The 21,118-nt window shown below is 35.2% G+C and overlaps 1 protein-coding gene across 1 annotated transcript in view; it reads right to left on the bottom strand.

The window, feature by feature from the left end:
* Positions 1–21,118, bottom strand: part of wdr18 (WD repeat domain 18) — a 147,498-nt gene that overhangs the window by 66,142 nt on the left and 60,238 nt on the right. Inside the window, exons 6-7 of the mRNA NM_001005206.1 lie at positions 9,418–9,482; positions 7,309–7,433 (exon numbers count right to left, since the gene is read on the bottom strand). Coding sequence (NP_001005206.1) covers positions 7,309–7,433; positions 9,418–9,482 — 190 coding nt within the window. The remainder of the gene's footprint in view (positions 1–7,308; positions 7,434–9,417; positions 9,483–21,118) is intronic.

The following is a 21,118-nucleotide window of genomic DNA, read 5'->3' as shown; positions in this document are numbered from 1 at the left end:
CAGCGATGCAACAAATTACAACTAAACAACAACTTAAATTAAATGTGTTCCATATTAAAAATGTTGAAGCTGTTGGCTTAAAGCAGGCTATTGTATAAAGTACAATATAAGTAAATGTGAAATGTCTTGTCTGGAACGTAATTCTGCAGAGTGTGTGCAAATGTATCCACATCGTTGTGATCACTTCTTAACTGCTGTTTTCTGTTTATTGGTAAGGAAGTACTAAGCACATATTTAAATATTCATTTAAATGGAGCTCTCAGCAGTGTGAGCAGCTTCTGGATGTTTGCTAACAGCATACCACTGGAAATGCAATCCAAATTTATTTTGACTGATAAACAAAAAATGAAAAGACACCAAAATAAAAATCTTTGAAGTGTGTATTTTTATATGGATTTATATCTATAGCATTTGAATATAGATAAGAATATAATCAATATTTATATAAAATATTTCTGCATTACTGTTTATTGGTTTACAAATGAATTATGACCTTTTAGATTAGAAATGCCCAAACTAAGGCCCACAGGCCAAAGTTGGCCCATGGTTACCTTTGATTTGGCCCGCAATCCCATTTGAGAAGAGAGGGAGGATGATGGGGGCTGTTTAGAGATTACCTTTTGAAATCTAATGTAATCTTTTGTTTGCTTATTTGATTTATTGTTAAAAGCTAATTGAAATGAAATGTTTTAATTAAATATTGTAAATGAATCAGATTTACTTTAAATGTACATACCTGATGGATAGAGGACAATGTGGAGACTTTAGTGAGCAAATCAAGGCAAAGGCAGATTCAGGATTGAACTCCACTGTTATTGCAATATTTTTTTTTTTTATTATAAAATAAATTAGGAAATTAACCATGGCAACATTTATGTAATATAGTTTGGTATATTTACCTTCTGCCGATGGCTCATAATGGTGTTTGATTTTTGGCCCTTTATATGAAAAAGTTTGGGCACCTCTGGTTTAAATAAACATTTTATCAGTTGATATCAAGTTTTATAATAAATAGTGCCATATTCATACACATTAGTTAAGATATAAAGCAACTGATATTAGCATTTCTACCAATATTAGCATTTTCAGTTCTTAAATATCAGGTTGAACATGATATTTGGTAGGACAGTAAGTAAAAAAAATATGGTAAAAAAACTGAAAACTTTGCAAAAAAGAGAATGGTTAAAAGTAAGTTTCTAACTAAAATTGTTCTATCAGGACATGTCATACAATTTCATAGTAAAAATATGCGCAATTTACAGTTTACAGAGGTCAAATCCAAAAAGCCATCTTATTTATGGTGACAAAAATAAAGCTTGTATAAAAAAAATATCAACTTTTATACTTGTGTTTGAGTACATTGAAAAAGTACAAATAAGATTTAGTATTTCTGTTTGGTACAGAACAATACAAGTTAATGAAATAAACTTTTATTTGCTATGTTCCACGACCATGTAAAAGGGGCCAACAAATGTATCCGTTTGGATGTTTCGAGATTTGTTTCAGGTCATATGTGCAAAAAAAATCTAAATCCAATATAATCTGATAGAAATCGGATATGTGCCAAAAGAACTGTACATCATTCCCTTCTAATGCATGCTGGTTTCCAGAACTTTCTGCAATCTGCGATCTTTATCTGCTGTTCATCCGTATCATCCAGCACTCCTAGGAAAAGTGTAATTTAAGCTGTTGGTGGACATTGATAATCAGCACTATATATCTTGTTTTCATTTATTTTTTATTGTTTACTTAAAAAAAGAAGAAAGTAACCCCAAGATGAATAAAATAGGCTTATGTTTATGTGTAAGATTATTTTTTGGGATTCCCACATTTTGTTTCCTCATCACCAAAAGTGATTCATAGAACAGTGTATGTGTTTTTTTTTTTTTTTTTTTTCACACAGAAAGGAGCAATAACATTCCAAAGGCTAAAAGATATTAATTTCTTCTAACCCAAAGGGGATTTCTATCTGCTTGTTTATTATTATTTATAAATTATTTTCGATACTTAATTCAATAATAAAGTAAACCCAAAAACAAGCCCTTTTTAAGCATGCAGTAACCCCACCTCTGCTTTCATTTGATTGGGGAATGAAAAAGAAGCGACTGATGTGATACGGTTTTTCCGCTCAGAGTTGACTTTTTTCAAAAAGATGCGACTGACGTAATATGCTTTTTCCGATCAGAGTTGACTTTTTTGACTGTGTGCGCACGGCACGCAAGGGCAAAAACGCGAGGCGCAGCAGGTGGTTAAAACGCGAGGTGTGCAGGGTGCATTAGCAGTGTGCAAAACGCTCGCTACCGTTAGTAAATCATTCAAAAAGGCGTCTCTCAACACAAAAAGTGCGTTCGGTGTGATTAGCCCCTTAATCCTTAAAAATTATGTTAAATGCATAAAACATATAGTGAAATGTATACTGCAACTGTATTTTTTACAGATATCCTATTTTTCCCATAAATTTGTTTATAATTAGTATTATTATTAACTGATTAATTGGAAATTCTTTGTTTTGTTTGCTGCTTTTTTTCTGCCTTGTTTTAAATGAACATGTTCCTTATATAAGACACATTTATCAACTAGATTGCACTGGCTGTTAGATTTGATTAGTCAACAATTACAGGCCATCCCGAAAAAGGATTTGGGGAGATTTATAACAAAATATACAAACCCCTAAATTACTGCAAGATCATTTATTTCTCTCTCTCTCTCTCTCTCAAAAAAGAAGCTATTTCAACAACACAAAATTCTCTGAATCTGAGAGTCAGCCTGACACAGTGCATCGGTTATTAACCAAAACCTTTAAACCTCTCAGAGCGGTTTAATTACAGCAGGTATTTGATCAAAGGCCTCAAAGTCAACAGGGTAATTTAGCCTGCATCAATCTGAGAATATGTGAGGAATATCAGCCTCGCTCAACAGCTACTTGAGAGGACAGATAATGAACTACAGGCTAAGGGTTATCACAACAATTTGGTGCTAATTTGTTCAATTCAAGAGCCCTCGTTGCCCTTTAATACGCTTTAGCCTGCTCAAAGGGATCTGATATCTGTGATCCTTTAGCCCTTATTGACCACCGGGATAACAATGGCTAGAATGAAAACTAATTCATCAGCTTGATTTTTTACATCGCAATACCGCTTGCCCTTCGCGTCTGCATTTGACAAATTACCTAAGAGTTTTCCAGTGATAGATTTTTTTTTTCCCTCCTTCCAAATAATTTCTCAAGTAAAAAAGAAGAAGTACGAACCATGAAGCAATTGTGCTCAAAAACAGCTCAATATCAAAACCGGAAATAAGAAAACATGGTCAGGACTGGTGGACACGCGCAACGCAATCTGCCAATGTGAGTTTCTCTGCCCGAATGAAATTAATGGGAAAATTCTTTCATCCTTCTGCCTGTAACCCAGGACGACCAAAGCTCATCTGTATGTTGAAAGAGTGAAGCGAGCTAATTAGCCATTTTACCTCACGGGAGAAAAATGAGAGAGAATCCAGTAGTCCGTCAGAACTGCCAAGGTCTTCACATTGACTCATTGAAAGGTTGATAAAGTACTAAAGACGTGTTATTCATACAGTATACGGAATACAGAAACACTTTTTTCTCTGTCTGTTTGCTTCCTTGTTTTTAATAGTTCAATTCTAAGTAAAGCCTATTTCTCATTTATGTTTCACTATATACATTAAAGGGTTCATGAAACCTCCATCTTTCAGTTCAAGTCTCCCTCAGAATTAAAAAAAATAACAAAAATAAAAACAACGGTCCTAGTTGAACATGGAGTTCTGTGAGAACAGGGAGGAGTGGGTGCGGCAAAGAAAGTGGGTGTGGAAAAGAGGGAAGCGAACAACTGTTGTTAGTTGGCTCACAAAATTAGACAACTTGTTAGACAATGCATGATTTTATAGTTTACAAAGTTAAATTGCAAAGAAATAAACCGTAGATCATTTTAATGTCCTGCTACAATTGTTATGCGTAATTTCAATATTACATAATCACAATTTGTTATATCATTATAACGATAATCATGTTTATATAAACACTATGAATGAGGAGGACTTCTCTCATCCTCAATTCCTGGGTCTCCTCCATTAACCCTTCAGGTAATCTAAAGGATTTTAAACATAGGCGAATATGGCAGCATGGATATAGGTGATGTGTCTGAATGGTAATGAATTCAACTGATAAAAGACAAAGTCCGCCATTCTCCAATTCTCATACAGCTCTCTGGACAAAAATGCTTGCTGCAAATCAACAGTTTTGCTATATCAGCCCTGATAGAATCACATGAAAAAAAAAAACATGCAACAAACCCCACAGTGTCTCAAAAATCATTTTGTACTAGGAACTATTTTCTTCTGCCATTCATTCACATCTATAGTTGAACGTCAGAACAGCAGAAAACGATGCTACCTCACAAACGTCACTTTAGAGCTAGTATTTGAATGATTCTCTAGCATAATGTCTAAATTGATCACAAAACAGGTGATTTTGCTCACATTTCAAGATAAGCCTGAGCGGCAGGAAATGCAATCAGTCTAGAGACATTTCACAATATTTATTTTTCTATTGCAATCAATATATCACAATAATTATCCCTGAAAAAGCCAAAGCAGCGCGAACACTACCAGATTACTGTTGTGTTTACGATAGGGAAAAATGCTAAACACATACATTTCTTTTTTCTTTCTATTTACTGAACTAGTCTGCAGTTACGAAAACTCAGGAGACAGGAGACTCATTAGAAACAAGCACATGGCCAACCAAAAAGTAACTTAAGGTTATGCCAAGAGTGGCCAATGCAAAATTCAAATATTCCTGATAGATGAGTCCCATCTCACACTCAATACACTACAATTATTATTAGTTATAGCAAATAGGACCATATAGTTAAAAAAAGCAACACCCCTGCAACATCAGTGAAACAGAGATGGCATGGGAAAACAGTTGCTCAAGTTAATGCGTAATTTTACATCTAAAGTATTTAAAAATTTAAGTATAATAAAAAAGTAATGTAATGTTCGACTTTTATAACATTTTTACACACGTTCCCACTTTTAAACGCGTTGATCAGTTTTAATAGGTTTAAAATTGCACTTGTGTGACTGCCTCTATTGTTGATCAAGTGATAAAGGTTGACATGACATTTAGAATGTAAGCAGTACTAAAAAATAGTTTTAGAATGAGTAATAATCCCATTAATTTAGTTACAGTACATGTCAAAGGTAAGTAAATTTAAGCTAATTATTTATTTAAAAAAGGACAAGCCATTCTGGTACGTGACTTTGTTCTTTGTGTGACTGAAATGTAGGCAATAGCTGTGTTTCCATCCAAAAAAGTTAATTAAATTTATGTGCAAAACTGGACTAACGCATAAAAGATGTGCGAAAAAAAGAGAACAAAATCGTCACTTCCTGATTAACTGGTGATAAATATCCAAGGTAAAAACATTTAACTCCGGTAGGAGAAGCTGCGTCAATCTTTTTTTTTTTTTATTTAATAAATGTACTTGCACCTCAGAAGACATTGCTGACACACAATGAATACATGGTGGCGTTTAAACATTAATTATACATTAATACTAAAACAGTTAAGGCATTTTAGAATGATTAAAACAACATTTCAGATGTTTTACAGTGTGCTCAGCCTGCTGGTTTGTCTATTTACACACATTTTCATCATCACACGATCATCTTGTAACAAACCTTTTTTTTTTAATGCACATACTGGAATTTGTTCAGTAAGTGTTTCCATCTCAGTTTATGCACATCTTTCCTTATCAAGTTTATCCTAGTTATGCACATATTCTTTTTATGCGTATTTTCAAAAGTTATGTGCATCATGACATTTCCATCAATCGTTTTTATGCGCATCTCCAAAATGAGGCAATAAATACCATTTTGTTTTGTCTTCAAAATAAGGGAGAGTACTGTCAGGAACTGCTTCTGACCAGGTCTGAGATAATTTTGAATTGGATTTTGAAACGGAAAACCCAGAGTTTCTCCGATTTTAATGTTAAATACTCTGAGCTTTCACTTAACCAACTTTCTGAAACGGGACCCTTTTTTATAATGATTTGATCAGCTGTAGTTTGAAATTAGAGCAGTTTTTTTTTTGCTGTCTCTGTCACCATCTTTTGAATGGACAACCTCAACCGTGCCGTGGTCAGTATGACAGGCTGATGGATACTGACGTGCTGTATCTCTGAAATAATAAATATTTAAAATAAGCACTGTCTTTCTAAATAAACTGCAAAGCTGCAATCTCAACAGCTACATTCTCACCTAAAAAAGCCCCAAAAATGTCTTATGTTGTCCAACTGCTGCAATATTTGTCAAACTTTGAGTTTATTGATCTGCTGTCATTCTATGAGGGTGGAGTAACACACAAGGTTGAGGAGGCTGTGCGAGTGATGTTATTACGAGAACAAATGATTAGCTAATTTTCACTTTTAGATAAACTATCCCTTTTATTACATCAAGTATCTATTAAGCAAAGCCTCAATACCAATTTAGCGTAAACTGAAAATCAGCTAAAAAGCCAAGTTGTTGCTCCATTCACAAGTTTAGAAGAAACATTCAGAAGAAACAATATGCACTGATGAATTCCACACATACACGTACAAATACACAAACACAGAGAGAGAGAGAGAGAGAGAGAGAGAGAGAGAGAGAGAGAGAGAGAGAGAGAGAGAGAGAGAGAATGAGAGAGAATAAGAGAGAGAGCGAAAGAAAGCAAGAGAGACAGAAAATAAATAAATAAATAAACAAACAAACAAACAACAGGAACAAGAAAAGTTAAAGAGGGTCAAACAGTGCCTTTGTGTTGATTTTAAATGGGTTTCAATTGATTACACGAGTGTCCTAGGATTCTTCCGCATCGTTTCATAATTGACGGAAAAAAAGAGAGAGAGAAATCTAACCCAGAGAACACAAACAGGAAAATGAGGTTGTTTTGTGTTCCGTGGAGGGTGAACTACTGTCAAACTCGAGCAGCGCTGACAGAACATATTCACAGATCAGAACCAAAGCCGAGCATGCCGTGTCACAATCACTGCAGAATCTCATCATTCCTGCGCTACTGCCATGCAGTCACGGCCCGAGCGCGAGAGATTGGACACCTAAACTGAAAAAAGACGCAGGTGTCTAATGGTACGTCGATTTGGATTGGGCTACAAGCAGACTGCCAAGGAGCAAGGGAAATTCAGCAAGCCTGGCTGAGCACTGAAGGATGCTAGGATGCTTGGAGGGTGATTGAATGTAGGCTGTGAGGGAATCAAGCAGTCAGAAAGATGGAGAGAGTTTGATGCTTACCTCTGTGGTTGATGGTCCATATGCACTGCTTGCTCTGAACATCCCACATGCGGACGGTCTCATCATTGGAGCCGGAAAGAAGGACGGTGCCGTCCATGGACACAGACAGACATGTTACCAGATTTCTGTCCAGAAGAAAGAGAGACCATTAAAGACAAGAGTTTAGATGGGAATTTGTAAAGGTTTGGGCCCAATACCAATTCTACTTTTGTACCCCTTCCCATTTGCCCTTGAAACAGAGTGTGAAGGGGAAGAGATTCCCTAGGAAAAGGGAAACCACTACAGCACCTGCACACGTCATCATATGTCATCACAATCTCTTGCTTCATTTGAGATTGACAATCACGACTGCTGTAGTTATTCCAGTTGCATTATTTTTGGTATTTATTCCCACGAAATCACTGAAGTCATATATTATGTTATCGAGTGTCAGTTTGTTGTGGGACTACTATACAGGAGTTATTATTATTATTATTATTATTATAAATTTAGCAGTTTTAGTTTTATTTTAACAGTTTTTTTTAAAGCATAATGATAAAGCCTGGTTTATACTGCGTTTTCTCGATCTGAATTTTTGGTTTTAAATTTTAGAATATGTTCTGATTGATGTTGATGTTTTAAATTTCTTCATCTTCAAAATTTGAAACTGTAATTTTACAAACTGGATATCTGCAGAACACAAAAAAAGTGTGAAAATGCGTCTATAAAAAATGCAATGTCTTACATTTCAGATGTTCAATATTCAAGCTAGGAAATTCAAATTCATATTAAGAAATTCAAATTCAAATAATTTTTAATGGGATTTAAAAATTCAGATTTATAGACAATTGTCAATAATTCAAATGAACACAATTCAAATTCAGATTGTTTTGGCATATTAGCTCCATACTTAGCCCTTCGCCTTCAAGCTATGGAGAATTGGGACATCCCGACCCTTTCACTCGAACTCACAAAATGAGGCGCAGGGGTAAGGGGAGGGGCAAAAGGGTAGAACTGAGGTTGGGCCTTAATCTGCTTTGAAAACTAACAATCTGCCTACATTATATAATATATGCAAATGTATTGGGGCTACATAACATTGGAAAAATCTAAAATTGCAATATCTTGTTATTCTTATCTTGTCTATACTCTTATGTAATATCTTGTATATCTTGTTATTTTGCAATATATATTACGACATGAACACAAAATCTGTGAACAATTACTCATAGTGTTGCCATTCTAAACCCCTGAGACCTCGTTCATCTTCATAATACAAATTAAGATATTTGACATGAAATCAGAGAGCTCCCTCATCCTCCATAGACAACAAACCCATTCAAAGTCCATTAAAGTACCAAAAAAACATCCTCAAAGCTGACCATAAGGTTTCAGTGGTTCAATTTTAATATTGAGCAAAACAAAAATACTGTGTGCACATAACAAAGACGAGCCTTTATTCAATTGTTTCTTTTCCTCAGTTTCAGTGTATATCCTGGATAAAATACATTTTGTTTTATGTTCACAAAAGTATTCTCGTAGCTTGATAATATTCTAATTCTGAAAATATCTTAATCCAAAAACAAACTAAGGTCTCAGGCAGTTAAAATAACATAAGGTAAAGTAATTACAAATAAATACAATTTTTGGGTGAACTAACCCTTTAAATTTTACTTTTAAAAAAATAAGACAAGGAATAAAATATGAAACTATGTGGACTTTAATGTGGTTTTTATACATAAAGTCCGAGACAGATAAAAAAAAAGTTGATTTTCCAAAAAATAATCATAGTTTCTTAATGATACAAAAGCCAAATGACACCCCTGTCTGCCACCAGCAGCTCTGAATTCTTCAATTCTCGCTGTGTGTAACCTGCAAACCCCACAGCAAACGGAGGCTGTGATTACACCTCCTGCCTGCACCATCTTTCAGGCAGAGCTTGGGCACAGAGGATCGAGGGAAGAGAATTTAATCCAAAATGAGACCGCTCCAAAGTAAAAGCTGGAAACTTTCACCTTTCTTCCTTTCACTGACTAAACTTTGGCTCTAGCAGAAAAAAATGCAAGACTTTTCCTAACGTAACGACCGAGGACAGACACATGGGTCACACCAAAGCATAGAAAAGCTCACCTGTGTCCTTTGAACACCTGATTGCCTTCACTGTCCGACTGGAAGGTTTTATCTCGGCTTAAACTCTGTAGGGATGAAAGGAAAAAGGAGACAAGAAGCAAAGAAGAAACATTTATAACAACTCAGAGAAGAAAAATCTATATGCTAACAAGGCTCTGACTTCCCTCTATGTATATTATATACTATTTAATCTTGTGCATGTGTGCAGTTAGAGCAAGGGTCTCAAACTCAGATTGGCGGGGTGGCATATCAGTGACTGACAATTCATAGGAGGGCCATTTTAACATTCAAGCACAAGAAAAAAGTGGAAACCTGTAATTGATGCACTCAGACATTCTTTCACAAATTATCAAAGATCCTTTTTGTTTTTTGTTGTATATATTGAAGGGGTAATTTAAATTGCTATGAAAATACTACAATTTAATAATAGGCATAAAAATAATAATAATAATAATAATACAAATAATAATAATAATAATAATAATAATAATAATAATAATAATAATACATTCTTTTATTCATTTTCTTGTCGGCTTAGTCCCTTTATTAATCCGGGGTGACCACAGCGGAATGAATCACCAACTTATCCAGCAGGTTTTTACGCACCGGACGCCCTTTCAGCCGCAAACCATCTCTAGGAAACATCCACACACACATTCACACACACACTCATAAACTACGGACAATTTAGCTTACCCTGCATGTCTTTGGACTGTGGGGGAAACCGGAGCACCCGGAGTAAACCCAGATGAAGGCAGGGAGAACATGCACACAGAACTCCACACAGAAACGCCAACTGAGCCGAGGTTCGAACCACCGACCCATGGACCTTCTTGCTGTGAGGCTACAGCACTACCTACTGCGCCACTGCCTTACCCCATAATACTAATACTAATACTACTACTAATAATAATATTTATAATATCGTCCCAATCAATTTTTGCTTAACAAAAAGTTTAACAGATAGCGTAAGACAGCCGTTTGGGTACCTTTGTTGACTTGACTACTAGCAATTGTTCTTCTCAATTTCATTCTTTTTTGTAAAACTACAACAAAGAGAGGAAAAGTATGTATATATTCACATTTACTTTAACAAGTTACATTTAGCCAGCAGTAAAATTTTACTAATGCACATTTTTTATACAAATTTTAATATGCATATTAGATAAATCTATTAATGAGACCATTTGAATCAAATAATAGCAAAATAATCATAATTACATCACCAGAATAACATGTAAGGCAGGGCTATTCGATTAGTTTGTCATGGGGGCCAGTTCATGAAAAGCATCCCATATGAGAGGCCGGAGAGATATGACTTGTTATACAAGTGATGACACGACAGCATAAAAGAGCTCACATGCTGCTCCTTTTGCTCCTGAAGACACCCATGTTGTATTTCTCTACATTGAAATGTTAATATATTGTATTTTGAAACAACATCACTGCATTGTACAATGTGGATTATTTTACAAACATTCAAATGTTGTATTTAAAATCACAATAAAAGCAGTGCATTGCTCATGTAGGCTTTTACATTCAGACACATTCATATGTTATGCTTTGAACTGCATAACAATTATAGATGCAACAAATATAGATTTTCGTTGTACGATTATACATACTGTAGCCTGAAGGATAATAGTTTCATGGTTATCATAACTTATGTAAATTTAAGATTTATATTAGATAAGTATTTAAATAAACTGTTGTTATCATCTGCACTCATACATACATAATAATTTTAATAATTTTTAATAATTTGTCTAACATATCTTTTGTTTACATTGCACTGAAAGCCATGCACAACTCTCACCACTACAGCAGATGTTTTCAACTCGATGTGTCTGGAAGGCGCGAGTGTATCACTCCGCTTGAGCACACATATTGGCATATATTCTTACATTGGAAATGAACGAACTTGCGCACGGAAAAGATGAGATATGTGAATAGCCCGCTGCTATGGTTAATCAAGTGTCCGTGTGTATTAACCTTGGTGTATAAACTCGGAACTTTACAATAGCGCACAGATGGCATAACTTTGTTTAGTTGCAGCAGTTTTGTTCTATGCAACAGAAACGTGGCGTTGAGAAGCCAATTCGATTAAGTATCCAAATGTTTTCTGCTGCTCGCGGCGCTCAGTGTCAGGTGACTCACGCTCTGTGCAGCCTTCAACTGCAGCTTGTGCTGTATTGAACAGACGCATGTCAGTTTATAACTATAGCGGCTGCTTTTGACTGAACTAAAAGTATTTTTGATATCTCACACTATATGGAGGGCTGGAACAAATTGAAGACCCTTAATTGAATAGCCCTAACACAGAGGGACCTGAATCTTTTGTTAGTTTAAATTTGTATATTGTGAAATTTGCTGCTGCTTATGTTTGTAACAAGGCACTAGACATGTAAACTGCTTTATGCATCATGCCATATCACTTAGCTCCTACTGAGATTTTCTGGAAATCAGGGGTCTCAAACTACCGGCTCATGGGCCATTTGCCCATAACGAAATCATAAAAAATAAAGATAACTCACACACAAATTTCCACCTATCAATAATTTTTTTCCATGGGACTCTTGCAGGAATACGCAGAATGAGCTGTGTCTTTATAATAGCATCAACAAACTTGGTTGCCGTAAAAGTGCACAACCAACAGGAACCAACCAACAGGATCTGAGGTTTTCGCTAAAATTACTAAGTACAAGTGTGAAAGTGAAAGATTGAAGCAGTGTACTGATGCTGTGACACGTTACCCGATAGAGTCAAAAGACTGAAGAGTCATTAGATAGAGAAAAGATTAAATAAGCATCACGTTTACAAACTATAGTGAGACACAATCCAGTGGTATTTCCTTGATAAACTGTCCGACGTGCATTGCTCTCTGGGGTTTTGTGCTTAAGACTGCTGGAGCTCAGATGCATGCATACGCTGCAGCGCATGACAGTGTGTATGCGTTTGTGGTCAAGTGATGAGCGTTTTCAGCGATATAGCATGAAAGGAAGGCTTTTCAGAAATGCTAGATGAAATGCCAGTGTGGACGTGGATCGTTTTCATTATAAAATGGCAGACGTATTAGTATAAACGGGGCTGTGTGAATTTTTGAATTTCTGTGTGAAGTAGGCTCAGCATCGTAATGCCTATCGGCCTTTTTCAATGGATGATGGCATTGTCTACTGACCTAACCATGTACAGGCATAATAAAACTGAATATAATCAAATGACCCCTAAATATTTACAAAAATAGAGCATTAGCAAAAATAAAGCACTTAAGGACACATATTTCAACGTTTAATCAGCCCCAAAAGAAACCGAAAGTAACTTGAATATATAGTACAGTACTTTAAATGTCCAGTAGGTGAGGAGTCAAAACCACAAGTGGCTATCAAAGACTGCACAAAAATGTTAGTGATTCAAAAATATATGGTTTGTTGAGCCAAATTTTGTCATATTTTTGACATCAGTTGCAGTTCAGTTGATTCTGATTCTTCAAGCTTTATATAACTTTGCCATAGCATAAGCACAAGTATGCTTTAAGTATGAGACCTCACCTTACCAAAGATAATGAATTAAGGATGTTGCATACATGTAATAGTCAGAAGCATCTTTACAGAAAGAACATAGATGACTAATAATGTAATTTGGAAACATTGCTAATGTGTTGTAGTGCTGCTGATGCATAACCTAGGCACATAACTAGGATGCATCTTCCTCCACTGGTAAACTTGCAATCACTTGCGATCGGTTCATGATGAGTAACGATCGAGTTGTGAAATGTGCTAATCTGCCAATACTGGTCTTTGGCCGATGGGTGGGAGCATCCCTAATGAAAACGGCCTCTTTTGTGTTTTCAAAACGCTCACTTTTTGGGGCTCAACAACTCCGGGATAGTGTGAATGGAAGGAGTAAAACTTATAGCAAAACTTATGCATTTTAAAACTAAAACATATTAGTGTAAATCAGGGGTTTTCAAAGTGTGAGGCGCGCCTCCCCTGGGGGGCGCCAGAGCATGTCAGGGGAGGCGCGGGAAAAAATATAATATAATAAAAATATAATTATTAAGTTTAATTATTATATGTATTTTTTATTATATTTAAACGTTTTAATTAAACAAAGAAAAAAAATAATACGTCAAATATAAGAAAAGCTTTTTTACCCAGAAGGCCATAGCTGTGAATTCGCTTCTGTTTGGCAAGCCCGCCAATACTGGTATATGCCTGCTAATACAATGGGTCGGTTTCTGAGACCCACCCCGATTCAAAGCTGTAATGAAGTTCACGGCCCTTTGGCCGCCGGGAAGAAGGAGGCGGAGAACTGAAGCAGTTTTAAAGTGGTTTATTAATGACAGTGACGGCAGCTCCGTCTAAACCAAAACAAACGGACGGCAGATCCTCACGGAGACTGCCGTCAAACTGAAAGCAAAAGTAAAATATGTCCGGGTCCGGTCCAGCCTCAGCTGATGAACCACGACCTTTATGTGTGGTTTGTCAAAATATTTTGGCTAATGACAGCATTAGACCCACTAAACTTCCACTATTTTGACTGGGATGGACAGTTCTTGGAACTGTTCTATTCATATTGAACCATCATCCTAGTAAAAACGTTATATTAAAATACTTGTTATTACTCTGTAAATAATTGCACTTTCATGCAAATGATGATAAAAGTGAGTTAACAGTCTGACATCTGTCTGTGTCTTTCTATATACTGTATATATGTGTGTGTGTGTGTGTGTGTGTGTGTGTGCGTGCGTGCGTGTTTGGGAGGAGGGGGGCGTCAATGGATAAGTTGTGTCAAAAGGGAGGCCCACTGTCTTGGACTTTGAAAAACCCTGGTGTAAATAAGGCCTTAATCAGAATGTATGCCATTTTGTGTGAGGATTTTTGATAAAATAGACAATAAAAATAAATGCATATGATATTTTTTATTCTTTCACATGGTTTTATGCCAACTAGGGCTGCTGTGAAATAAAACACTGGACCAGTATTTGTTCCAACAAAGTCTAGGTACACACAAACACACATACATTCATGCTCCGTCCTACAGCCTCCATTAGGTAGCAGGGGATTTTGCCCCGACTGTCTCCTAAACGGTCTGATCGATTGACTTAATGGCATTAATTAAGGAAGAGGCTGGAGGAGAAGTATGGTGGCCTGGACTGGACCGCTGCTGACTCAAATCATTACATCACCTCTTTAAAGGGCTGGCAATACGGAGCATCAATAATACATGACAGGAAGAGTTGAAGCCAGGAGGAGATCTCTGGCTATTCTGAGAGGAAACGTATGTCTTTCATATTCAAATCTGCACATTAATACGGACAGACACATCTGGTCCAGAAATAAAAATTCATGTGACTAGATTGAAAAAATAGTTTTGTGAGACCTTGTTATCATTCAAATAATAAAGTTGTTCAGTTCATAGTTCTGAAACCTAGAAGAGAAATGGCAATTTCAATTTACGAGTTCCCTCCTGAATATCTAACGTTGTTTTAGAAAAGCAGCTTTTGATTTAAGATTAAAGGTTAAAATTGTGGTTAAACTGGGGATAAAATATTTGAAGATACTTTTTATTTAATCTGCAAAGTCATTCAAACATGCTAGCTCTAAAATATTAAACCAAAACATATCCAAAACCAGTGCAAGTAAAAATTTATGATTTGGGGGGTGTAACTTGCTTGATGAAACATACTGTAATGCTGCAAAACAGTATTAGTTTTAAATAACGGTTCACTATTTTAATACATTCAAAATATTTTATATATTTTGTAGTGCTGGGCAAAGATTAATTGCACTTAAACACAATAAAGGTTTTCTTTGACATTATATACACAACCTGACAAAAGTCTTGTCAGGTTTTACGAACAACAAATATTTATTTGACTTCTAGTTGATCATTTGGTATCAAAAGTGGCTTATATGAAAGGCAAAGGCCTCTAGATTACGCTTATTTTACCAAAATAATATATGATCACACCTTGATCATTTGGTATCTTTGCTTAGAAAAAAAGTCTCGTCACTTAACAGAAAAAAAACGTACAGTATAGAAAATAAAGTCATTGTGCAGTGGAAAAAGATTTAATATGACTCACATGAGCTTGGATGACTGCATCCATATTCTACAATCCATCTCTGTAATGACTCAAATAACTTATTAATAAAGTCATCTGGAATGGCAAAGAAAGCATTATTGCAGGACTCCTAGAGTTCATCAATATTCTTTGAATTCATCTTCAATGTCTCCTCCATCTTACCCTAGACATGCTCAATAGTATTTATGTCTGGTGACTGGGCTGGCCAACGCTGGAGTACTTTGACCTTAGCTTTCATGAACTTTGATGTGGAGGCTGAAGTATGAGGAGGAGCGCTATCCTGCTAAAGAATTTGCCCTCTCCTGTGGTTTTGTAATGGGCAGCATAAATGTCTTGATATCTCAGGCTTTTGATGTTGCCATCCACTCTGCAGATCTCTGGCATGCCCCCATGATTTTTCCTTCACCAAACTTGACTGATTTGTGTGAAAATCTAGGGTCCTGCAAGTTCCAATGAGTCTTCTGCAGAATTTGTGACGATTGGGATGCAGTTTAACAGATGATTCATCAGAAAATTCTACCTTTTTCCAAATGATCAACTAGAAGTTGACAAGACTTTTGTCAGGTAGTGTATGTGTATTCAAATGTTATGTTATGTTAAGTGATACACATATACATAGAACGCATGCCTCCCATTAGTGCTGATATACAGTCAAATCGCACTGCTTCTCGTATGATATTGCTTGTGCGTAGAATTTGTATCATATATATATACATATATATATACATATACATATATATATATATATATATATATATATATATATATATATATATATATATATATATATATATATATATATATATATAAATAAACATTTTTGCAAATATATGCATGCATGTGTGTATTTATTTAAACTTCATAAACTTTTATTTTGGATGTGATTAATCGCGATTACTTTGTCAAGCACTCGGATTTTTTGTTCGTGTCATGAAAGAGCTGAATTTTTCCATTTTTCAAAGCTCCACAGCTGTGTTGCTTATTTTATTATTTTGCAAAACCATGTCTTTCAAAGTTTGGTCACACAAAAGAACAGACCCCAAACTTTAAAACAACATTAGGAACTTTTTTGTCTACTTCTTTATTCATGCTTAAGTACACCTCTGTGTAAGTTACGCTGTAAAAGCCCATGCGAACATACCTTCATGTAATGTTAATCATAGGCCCTAAATTATTCATCGATCAATACTGCCTGAGGCGAGTTAGCATTTCAAACTGGCCAACTGATGTAATCACACACATGCACGCATGTACACACACTCAAAGATTAAAATTACTGTAAGTTGTCTAAAAGTGTCCAAAAAGAGTCAAATATGAGCAATCTGGTCATTGGATTAAAACAATATAAGTACATTTATTTGGCTTGTAAATATTTGTATGAACGTTGGGTTATGACAAAGTAGCTTTTTATATCATAAATTATGGATAATGTTTTTTTTTTTTTTTTGGCTGGATCTTAAAAAAATGTCCAAAACTGACTTTATTGCCTTGTTTGCAAATCTGAACAATGTAAAAAACTACACTCAAAAAATAAAAGGCTGGGCAAATATGGACAAAAACAACAGCTGGGCTAAAAAATGTGATTTAAGTTCAATTAAAAAAGTTTGACAGTTCAGAATCGGTTCCTTGATTTTAATTGCTAATAATAATTCATCTTTTTTTCCTGTGCACTTTGATCTATAATACTCTCCAAACCTTTTACATTCACAAACAATGACATTACACAGTAAACAAAAGCTAATAATTGAGAAGCATAATAGGTGCACTTTAAACCGCTGCAATTAAGCATCCATACGTAGCAGTGCTTTCCAGAGCTTTAAGCTAAACAGATGTCTTTAAGGCAGAAAACCTTGACAGGATTCTACAAGAAAATAAATAAACCGCAGTTTCTCGCACAATATTTTTCTCTGCATGTCTCTTTAGTTTCATTTTCAGTCTTTTGTCTTTAAGTAGGCAAGGCGTTCTAAGTTTTCCTGTCAGAAAACCTTTTTCCTATCTAAATATGACAAATTCAACCCTCGTTCATCACTGACAAGACAGTCTGAATAACAAGGGGAAGGAAACAGAGCTGAGAGAGTACTTTCAACCCTTGTAGCCGGGTGAAGACGTCAATGAAACTGCTGGACTGAGAAGAAAAGTTCAGCAGTACAGTATGAGGTCACAAAAGCATTAGAAATAATGATAGTTGACATGAGTTTTCATCACTGCACAGCATCACCTGCTTTCCTATTGGAGAATTTATTTTTGCTTTCCACAAATTTACTGACAAGCAACTGTATTTTAGTTCAAAGGAAAAAAAACATCTAAACCAATCAGGCTGCAGAAGACTAAAGGCAAAAGGCCTCCTAACACATTTTATATCCCAGCATTTAATTTCACCGTGAAATCAACTTTACCACAGTATTGAAATTATTAACAAGTGTGTAAAAATCACCCTTAGAAGTCAACGAGATTGGAGTCCATCAATGAATAGCCTTTGAACCTCTTGAAAGGTTTTAGAGCAATGAGAAAATAAATAAATCAGGAAACCCTGTAGATTAATAAGGCTAGCTGAGATTTCAGACACGAGAAGCAGAATGAAAAACCAAGAGGCTGAAAAAGCATGTCATTACCAGCTCATTAATGCCCTGATAAATGTTTAAGAATGATGATGAATGCATGTCAACGGATTGGGAGTCATTCGCACTTTGTTTCACCTCAGTTTAAAGATACTTAATCTCAATCTCTCGCACACACATATTAGTTTAAAACATATACATAGGCAAAAACAATAACACCAAGACATAATCTTTCCTAAAATACTGCCTTAAGATGTCACATGTTTATTCATAAAAACAGTCTGCCTCAAAGCGTCTCCCACAAGATTTGTGGTTTTTCAAGATGAGCTCAGGAAAACTTAAATTATCATATGGCGAGCGCTGCAAGTTAAATCTTATTATTAATACTGACGGGATCATGCTGCCAAGTGCTGGTTCCTTGAAACAATTCAATATTCCTTTGAACTATTAATATTCACTATCCAAAATGCACTATATATTGATAATGTTTAATATACAGTAACGGTTAGCCAATATTTGAGAAGTTTTAAATATTGATTGATGTACATAGGCCATTCTATTACATTACATTGCACAAGCTTACATCTGTTAAATGCCATGTACAGTCATTTTAGCTGTCATTTTGGCCCAACTCCAATTATACTCTTAGCCCTTCCTCTTACCCCTACCCCTCATTTTGTACATTCATGTGAAGGGGTAGTGGTCTCCCAATTCTCTTTAGCTTGAAGCTGTTGGGCCTAAGGGGAACGGATAGATAGCCCTTGAAACGAAGATTTTTCAGAACCACATTCGAAAAGAAGGGGCTGGAAAATTTTCTAGAATACACAACGGAAGCATAGCTGCACATGGAAGTAAGGAGATGCACAAATTATTAGATTTTATTATTATTAGGAATTTTTATGACAAACTTGCCTATGTTTTAATATATATTTAATATATTATTAATAATATAATATTCATAAGGGCATTGATGTTTTACAGTCATTCTTTAAAAAAATATTTAAAAAAAATGCTAAATAAAACATTATTAATTCATATTATAACTAAATATCGCTATCTGTAATCCATAATAATAACTACAGTAGCCACACACTTTCACAGTGAACGCGTTTGAAGGCGTGAGTTGGCGGAGCTGCGTACAAACGGCTGCGCAGTTGTTCCAATCTGCATTTGCTGACAGACAGATTGGGCTACTTATAGGAATTATGAGAGATGTCAGTCCGACTCTATTTGATTGGATGAACATTTTTTAGTTTTATGCCTTACCCAAAATATAAAAATACATATAAATACAGTTAGATCATTTACTTTAATCATTACTATTAGACTGTGAAGAAACTTTCAACCCGTATAACAAAAAAATGCTTCTGAAGACAATCACCTACTGCACCTTTAACTTCGGTCGATGCAATATTATTCCGATATTGATTTGGACAATATTAAAAAGCCAGGAAAAAATGTCAAGACTGTACACAATGAATGTCTGTGCCCACAAATGTCTGCAAACTGAATTTGCAAAGTCTTTAATAACATCCAGGCTCTTATAATTCTTTATGACAATAATAGTCACAATGAATAACATTTCTCATTATGATGCTGATTTGAATGTGCTTGAATGCAAGATATCTGCAATAAAATGTCTGTTACTTTATGAAAAATAAATTTATGGTTTGCATCAAAAAAAAATTAAGCATTGCAGTAAAAAATATTTGACACTAGTGTTTTTATACGCATGTCAGTTAAATTAATATTTATGCTACAAAACAAACAAAAGACTATAATAAATCATTAAATTCAATGTAGAAATTCAAAAGAAAGAAAAGTCTCGGTTCTATCACTCATTAAAAGTTTTGGTTTTGCTTCATTTTAAATGCTCAGTCTTGTTATGAGCTGATCTTCATTTTTCTGTCTTTGTGGAATAGAGCAGGCGAGTCAGTCGCACCAATTTACAAGCAGGCAGATTCTCGCGATGACCACCGGCGCAATACTGCTCTTTGTTATGAGCCGCAGCTTCGGTGTAGGCTTCTTTGGCGATGATGTGTACAGTATTAGATTTTACATTTAGTGGACATTTTCGCTAAACACGCAGTGAATGCAACGCATCGAGATTTGGGCACCTTCTCCGAAAAGATCTCAGCTGGCGGACAATTCACCACATGTCATGATTACTCTTTTCTGCTCTATTATTTGTAACTTTAGGTGGGATTTGCAAACCTGTGTACTTTTCTCCCTTCAGCCATTTGCATTTTCCGTGGTCACAAAAGTTCCCTGTCATCTGACAGAGGAAAGCCTTGAGTCATTGACAGGTAATATTAACCAATATAGTGGCAGGGAAGAGCGATTCAGCAGGTTTTTTTTTTTTTTTTTTTAAATCTAAACCGGTCGCACTACACCCATTATTTGCAGTCGCACAAATGCTCCCAAATATTTTATGAGGTCGTATAGATTAAATTTCAGACGCTTATGCGACCAAAATTATCGCAATTTCAAGCCCTGTATATATACAGTTATAGTCAGAATTATTAGCCCCCCTGAATTATTAGCTCCCGTTTATTTTTTTCCCATTTTATGTTTATTGGAGAGAAGATTTTTTTAACACATTTCTAAACATAATAGTTTTGATAACTCATTTCTATTAACTGATTTAATTTATCTTTGCCATGATGACAGAAAATAATATTTTACTAGACATTTTCCAAGACACTTTTATACAGCTTAGTGACATTTAAAGGCTTAACTACGTTAATTGGGGTATTTAGGCAGGTTAGGCAGGTGTTAGGCAAATGTATAGCTAATAATTTTGACCTTAAAATGTTTTTAAAAAAATTTAAAACTGCTTTTAGTCTAGCTGTAATAAAACAAATAAGACTTTCTCTAGAAGAAAAAATATTATCAGATATATTGTGAAAATTTCCTTGCTCTGTTAAACATAATTTGGTAAATATTTACAAAAGAGGAAAAAAAATCATAGGGATGCTAATAATTAATAATAATACCTTTACCTCTGAAGGAATAATTATAATTCTGACTTCAACTGTATATGCAAATTTATATT

This window comes from Danio rerio, chromosome 11, assembly GCF_049306965.1.
Source record: "Danio rerio strain Tuebingen ecotype United States chromosome 11, GRCz12tu, whole genome shotgun sequence".
NCBI lineage: Eukaryota > Metazoa > Chordata > Actinopteri > Cypriniformes > Danionidae > Danio > Danio rerio.
The sequence above is the reverse complement of the archived record's forward strand: the minus strand, read 5'-3'. Positions and strand labels throughout refer to the sequence as shown.